This window comes from Clytia hemisphaerica, unplaced genomic scaffold, assembly GCF_902728285.1.
Source record: "Clytia hemisphaerica strain Z4C2 unplaced genomic scaffold, Clytia hemisphaerica genome assembly, whole genome shotgun sequence".
NCBI classification, from domain to species: Eukaryota; Metazoa; Cnidaria; class Hydrozoa; order Leptothecata; family Clytiidae; genus Clytia; species Clytia hemisphaerica.
In genome coordinates this window covers 1,134,398-1,141,671 of record NW_027104101.1, presented here as the reverse complement: position 1 = coordinate 1,141,671, position 7,274 = coordinate 1,134,398, and the positions used below count along the sequence as shown (strand labels likewise).

The following is a 7,274-nucleotide window of genomic DNA, read 5'->3' as shown; positions in this document are numbered from 1 at the left end:
CAGGAAATGTATTTACCAGTCCAGACTTACCTTCATTAGCTTATGGTAGATCAACAGAACCTCTTGCTGCTGAGTGTTTTTTGGATGTTTACAAAAAGTCACACAAAAATGTGACAATTAAAGAATGTGGTATTTTTTTGAATGTGGATAATCCATTTATTGGTGCTAGCCCTGACGGTATAATTTCCTGTTCATGCCACGAAGATGTTTGTTTGGAGATAAAATGCCCTTCATCCATAAGTCATTTATCGCCAACCGATGAAAAAGCAAAGTTGCCTTACATTAAAGATTCTAAATTGAAAGATACTCATGGTTATTATTCCCAGTGCCAGCTACAAATGGGTGTAACTGGTTTGAAAAAGTGCTACTTTTTTGTTTATACAGAACATGGATATCTGATAGACATTATAGAGTTTGACAAGGATTTTTATTTTGGTTTGATTAAGGACTGTATTGATTTCTATGATCAGTTTTATTTGAAATCACTATTTAAATAAAGTTTCATAGTGTATCTCAAGAATGTAAGCTTTGTTTATTTTTAGGTTGTTTATAAATATATGCCTAACCATGATGGATCATATTTTTCAAATCTTCTTCACCCCTCTTTTTCTAAGGACATAAATTTCTAGCTTTTGAAGTTTTCAGTGAGTGTTTTATTTTGTCAAATCAGAGTCTGGATTGTTTTAAAATTTTAACTCCTGAATCAAGTCTATTTGCATAATTCTAAAATTTAACCATTTAATTGGATTTGGAAGCCGGCAACAATGAGCGCACTTTGGCAGTCGTGATACCCCCACCTTGAGTGGCTATACGCATGTATGCGGGGGACCGGTAGCCTAATATTTCATTTTCTATGTGTGTATCTAAACTCTAATTTTGTATCATAATCAACTTTATATTTGTTTTTCAACTTTTGTATTTATCAAAAATCCTCTTTTAGGTTTATTTATCAACTACTGTATAAGTTGGTCTAATGTCGACACAGATTTGGTTCATAAAAAAATGGAGCTATCGGCCTGGCCCGAAAATTTGAGTTATTGAGCCGGGCATTTTATGGGAGTTTGCTCTTTGTTGCATTATTTCAATCCACTCAGTGAGCTTATATTCAAAATTTGAAGCAAATCTGATGAGTTGTTAGCAATTTATGACCAATTTGGTGTTTATGAAAAACAAACCGTAAGTTGTTCTAATATTACATACCATGTTTAAAATCTTTTCAGATAACTCATTGATATTGATGATATTGACAAATAACAATTGGTTTAAAAAAATAAGGTGTCAGTTTTAGATATTGTATGCACATAATAAGATCGACAAATGTCAAAGAGGGTAAAAATTTAATGAATCTTTTCATCTATTTCCACGGTTATGTTTAACTTACAGAAATGATTTAATTTCTCCCCTGTGGCATTTTTCTTTTGTGCTCAATTGAAGGGGGTGGTTTTCCATTTTAGAGAAGAAATTGCAAAATTTTTAACTTTTTAGGCTGTAATTAAAAAAAATATTTGAAACTTCTGTGCTTTCAGTGAGAGCAAAACTTTTAAAACCCACCCAGGAAAATCTTTTGACCGAGTATAAGCCTTAAAAATAAAGAACAACTTTTTTTTCAAATCAATTTTATTTCAATGGATTAAACATCTTTGAATCTTCTTTTTGAATGCATCTTTGACTGAATCCAGAATGACCAATCATTGGATGAAAGCTACCTAAAATTTGGATGATGATTAGTTGGGTGATTAAAACAAAGGAATACTAATGTTTCAATTATTTTTCATAATAACAGTCTAAATTCTAAATTTGCACACTTTACACAACAGAGTACTAGTAGACATGAGTAGACCACAGAAAGTTTACATAAACTTTTTTATGAATTTTTAAAATACGATTTCAGTATATAAGTGGTCATTCAAAATAACCTTCAAGGAGCTCTCATCTCAATGGGACTAAAAATTTAGCATTTAAAGCTCAAAGGGTTCTAAAGATAACGTCTAACTACAGGCAGCAAATAGGAATTTAAATTCTCAAGTCTTTTTCAGTATGAAACTTGACAAAAATAAAAGTTACAACAATTTTGGTGTATATAGGAAATGTAGTAGCTAAAAATTTAGAACATAAGACATGCTATACCAAAATAAAAATCTAGATTAAAACTAGATTATTAAAAGATGCAGGATAAAAGGCAAGAACAAGGATCTTTTATTACCAAACGTAGAGGATTTGATTTGTGCATTGTAAGATTATGACCATTAAAACGTGAATCAAGTTCCTACTTCAAGCAAAATCCTAGAATATGAAGCAAAGTTTTCACAGGAAATTCAGGAAAAATCTCTAATCTTAGGGGTTACAAATATAAACAATGTATACAATAGAGAATAAAATACCTCAGTAAAAAAAGATAAAAAAGCTAATCATACTGTCATAATAAATGAAGAAAGTTTTTCACTTTTTGCCATCTTTCTCGTCTGTTTCAATAACCAAAAATGGTTTTAAATTGCACAGAGCACTACACACTTTCACAATATCATCACAATGATGTAGCATTGTGATTGGCATGACAGTTTTTAAAATTCTGAATGTCTTTATGCGATTAATGGCTCTCTCGACATGAATACGAAGGTTTGCTACTTCCTTCGTCTTCTTAGCTTCAGCGGTCATTTGTGACTTGGATCGGGCACCAGGAGGAACAGTTAATTTGCAATATTTCAGCATCAATTCTTCCTGGATTTGAAAACCTCTATCAGCCATAACTTCATCATATAAATCTAGAACATCATAAAAGTTACTGTCTTGACAAATGAAGCGATCAGTTGCTCTACCGCCATAGCAATCAGATAGGAAAGATATAAATCCAGCCGGTGTAATCCCAATCAAAAATTTGACGGTGTTATGTGATTTATAATCTGACCAGGTTTGTGCCTGGACTTTAAGGGATTTCGATCTCTCAATAAAAACCTCACTGCAATCAATAACCACACGTGTGTTACCATAGCCCTGCTTCCTGAATGCTTTTGGCATATGCTCCATAACTGATTCTTTCGGAAGCCATTTGACCAGACAGTTACCCAATGTATCAGACAAAAATCTAATCCACGTTTTAAAAATAACTGAGCAGGTTGATGGTGCAATGCCAAATCGATCAGCAAGATCTTCATTAAGAAGACCTAATCTGATTCTCATTAAAGTGAGCAAAAACTCATCTTTCGGTTCAAGTTTGCGTGGACGGGTGTACTGCTTTGCTGGTCCAACTTTTTTGCTGATAAATTTTAGCTGCTTTTTGCTGCCTTGCCAGTAGTGAAGTCTTGACAAAAAAGGTTTCAGTATATCAAAAATAGCATCAAATAACTTTATTGTGGTGATGCCAGTATAGAAGTTCATTTTCTTATCGTTTTTAATGTACTTGACAGAAAAAGGGTTAAATTTTTCTCGTTCGGTTTTGATAATTTTCTGTAAACCCTTGATTCGACGTTTAAGAGAAAGCACTTCTTCATTATGTTGCTCAATGTACTGTTGGATGATAGAATCCTTCACAAAACAGTTTTCACATTCGTCATTTGGAGTAAGAGGTGTGGTCAAGGTTCGATGATGAAGTTGTAGCAGGTGTAGTTGTTGGTGTTGATTCTGAGTTTATTTGGAGGTTAACTAGTACATCATTAAGTTCAATGTCGTGCTGTTGCTGTGGGGGTGCATCATATGTGGTTGCATCACCATCAGAAGAAGAAGCAGCAAGGCCAGGCCCAGGGGTCATTGGCGGAGAAAATAAGTCTACAACACTTTCAGCCTCACAAATATTTGTACATTTTAGTTTCTTGACCAGCGGTTTCCTCTCCATTGGAGGCTTTCTTTTTCTAGGCTCAACAATATCGTATCCCAATTCAAGTGTTGGCCAAGGATTTTTTTCTGTGGGCACATAGTCAACAAAATGTTTACTACACACTCGATCACTTGGACGTGGTTTCCATGGAGTTTTATCAGGATTCAGTCTTTTAAGTTTTTCAGTCCATGTGGCTCTTTTTTGTTTGCCACTTATAGATCCATCACTGGGAAACATCCACAGAGTAAAAGGAGGGTTAGCAGCACATCCACAGTCTTTTCTTTTCAGTTTCTCATGTCCTGTGACATCACAATCACCGTTTTTCCATTTTGTTAGTTTCTTTGAGTTGTTATAGCATCCAATGACAGCACAATTTCCATTTCCCATTGTATATAACGATTAAAATGACAAGAGTTATTCAGCTTTTTGTTTCTTTCTAATGGGCAATGTGACTGATTTGGCTCTCAAAATGGTTTGTTTTGATTTCGCTGACCACACTAAATTCGTGCCCAGTTTGCGGACCGCGCAAAATCCATAATGGGGGATATGAGAAAGCCGAGAAACCGAATTGGTGTATTGTTAGGATCAGTAAGAGATTTACGGTAAGATTTCACCAATGGAACTATTATTGATACACTTAGAGCTTCTGGTGTTCTAGTTTTGAAGATATTATTGATGATTTTAGTTATTTCTGTTATGAAAATGTTACTTGAGGCATGTACGAAGTGTTCTGCTTTCAGATGGTATGGGTCCATAGTCTTGTTTTTGTTGAGTCTATTTATGGCGTTCTCTACTTCGATCTCGGTTATGTGGAATTCTGAGTTGTATGGTAGTTCCTGTAGGATTCGCAGTAATTGAGCGTTTGTTTATTCATTGTCAATATTTTGGACTCTAGGTTCGTTCAAAACGGATTGGAAGTGATGGCCAAATTCTTCTGTGATCTCCTCTGTTGACGTTTTGTTGTTAATTGTGTATAGTTTTTCTGCTAATGTTTTGTTAAGTGTAATCTTTTTCCAGTAGTTTCTAGGGTTTATTTTCTTTAACCGACCAATGTTTACGTAGTATTTGGCCGTCGCTTGGTTTTTGTAGTGGCGCACAAGGTAACGAAATCTTTTCCTGGCAAACACATATCGGGCATAATACACTGAATTCATATAATTTTCGAAACCATTGTCTCTCCATATATTGAAGGTTTGTTTGAGTGTATTTCTGCACCTTGTTAGATCCTGATTCCACCACTGTTTTGGTTCGACTTTCCGGAAATTGCTTTCTATCTCTGTATAGCTTTTACTAGCACAGTCTTTAAGTAGATCAGAGAGTGTCTAAATCTTTGTTAATATTTTCGATTGATTTGAGTGGCATTGCCTCAGCAACCTTTTTTCTGTAGAGCTCCAGAAATCTTTCATTGGACCAAAGATAGTTGGGTATTTGAGACAATCTCGGAGGTGTTGTTTGCTGTTGATGATGATCTGATGTGTTCTCGAGAAATAAGGAAGTGGAAACTGGAAGATGGTCACTGGTATTCTCAGGCGCTGGTTCTATTACCGCAGTCTCGGATGTCATATTTGCAATGTCTTGTGGAACAAGAATGTGAACAATGTACGATTTATTTGGTAGGGTATGGTGATGATATGTGTATGATGGGCCTGTTCCGTTCATGATATCAATTGCAATCAGATCCATTTCGTTTATGAAGTTTGTAAGAAATTTTGAAAGGGTGTTGAGTTTAGCAGTTCTTGGTGAGTTTGGGATATTTGGCAAGCACTGGAAATCACCTAATATGATAGATTCAGAGGTTAAAGCAAATTGAGTATGGATTCCCATCAAAGTTGACAATTGGGTTTTGTGGGTTTCTATATAGTCTATATTACTTGATGTTGGTAAGTAGACTCCTGAGATGGTGATTGATGTGTTACCAAGATGTGTATTGATTGTAGTGTAGTTCATTTCTTGTAGTATTGTATTAGTCTGAGAGAATTTATTATTTTTCAGGAGTAGAATTGTTCCTCCAAAAGGTCTACCGCTGTTTCGTTTTTCTGCTTGAACGGTTATAATTTTATACTCTGACTCAAATTCATGTAAGAAGTGCTCCTCTGATTTAAGAAGCCAAGTTTCGGTCGAATAGATACAGTCATTTTCTCTTATAAGCTTTGAAATATATTTACAGTTGGACTTGAATCCATAACAGTTCAGTGTTATTATTTTGACTTTATTTAGCGCCATGGTTCATTTTCGTATTGAGAGTTCCTGGTCTGAAAGTTGTTGTTGGGGTTGGCAATTCGTTGTTCATAGTCATCGTGGTGGGCTCGTTCGTGGTAATCTTGTCCGTTGTAGTAGTCCTGTATCGGAGATATTCTGTACGGGCCAGTAGAAATTTCCCGGGAAAAACAACAAAATACCGTATAAGCAAAGTCGACATAATGCCGTTTGTCAAATATCGAATCTACGTTACTGACAATGAATTTAAAGCCCAAAGGAGCTAGAAGTTAGAAAATGTGAAACCTTATATGATTAAATCGTACGGAATTGCGGGATTGTACTGAGGTTTTTGGCTGGACAAGGGTCTGGATGGGAAATAAGTGACTTCATTTTCCATAATGAAGACAGTGGACACCAAAGAATACCCTGGAACTGGCTGGGTTTTGGAGAGAGAAAAAAAACAAGCATTTAGGTAGCAAAAATAATATGGGGGCTTTTCTTTACAAAATCTTTTTCTTTCGTTTTCCTCCCGACACACTGTATATCTCTCAGTCTCACTCGAACGGATTTTAAATAGGTGGAGCGTAGAGGAGGCATCGAAAAAAACAACCCTGGTAAAGTCCCAGCCCGCCGGGCCTGCTTGCTTCCTCCCGCCTCCCTCCAACCATGGTATTATTAGTCAAGAAATAACCCTACTATGGGAAAACTTTCGTCACTCTACTCTAAGAGTTTAGTCACCGTCTTCCCCCGTTGAAATTAGATTTCAGGCAAAATGAGTTAGAGAAGCTATTTTTTATGTTCAAAAATTGCTGAAATAATTTTCGCACAATTCGAGGCTTTTCGTAAAAATTTCAACCAGCAAAACACTATTTTTGACCATTTCATAGAGAAAAAAACAAACAAGTCTGTACTTAAGCCAAGGAAATGAAAAATTCTTCTCTATAGAAAAGGCATTAACCGCCAAGATTAATTCCCGTAATGAGGTATGAAAAAGTAGTACAAGCAAGTTTCAACTTTATCTGTATCGCTAGTTTTTCAATGAAAGTGTTCCCAAAAAGCGCGTCAGATTAATACCAGAAGAAGAACTTTCTCAAACGGGCTATCTTCACAAAGGAAATCTTTGTCAAAATAAAACAAATGAACGCGAATGGCTTGAAATTATGTACATGTTTTTTTAATAAGCATAACATTTATAAGCATAATTCTGAGCTTGTTTGAGGTGTGTAAGTGGAAAAATTAGTGTTGTTAAATTTTTCTAATAGAT

The 7,274-nt window shown here is 35.3% G+C and overlaps 1 protein-coding gene across 1 annotated transcript; it reads right to left on the bottom strand.

Annotated features, from left to right (window-relative positions):
- Nucleotides 1–2,439: 2,439 nt before the first annotated feature.
- On the bottom strand, nucleotides 2,440–3,375 carry LOC136812962 (uncharacterized). Its single transcript, XM_067069468.1, has one exon. The coding sequence runs from the start codon at nucleotides 3,373–3,375 to the stop codon at nucleotides 2,440–2,442; it is 936 nt and encodes a 311-aa protein (XP_066925569.1).
- Between the last annotated feature and the right edge of the window lie 3,899 nt (nucleotides 3,376–7,274).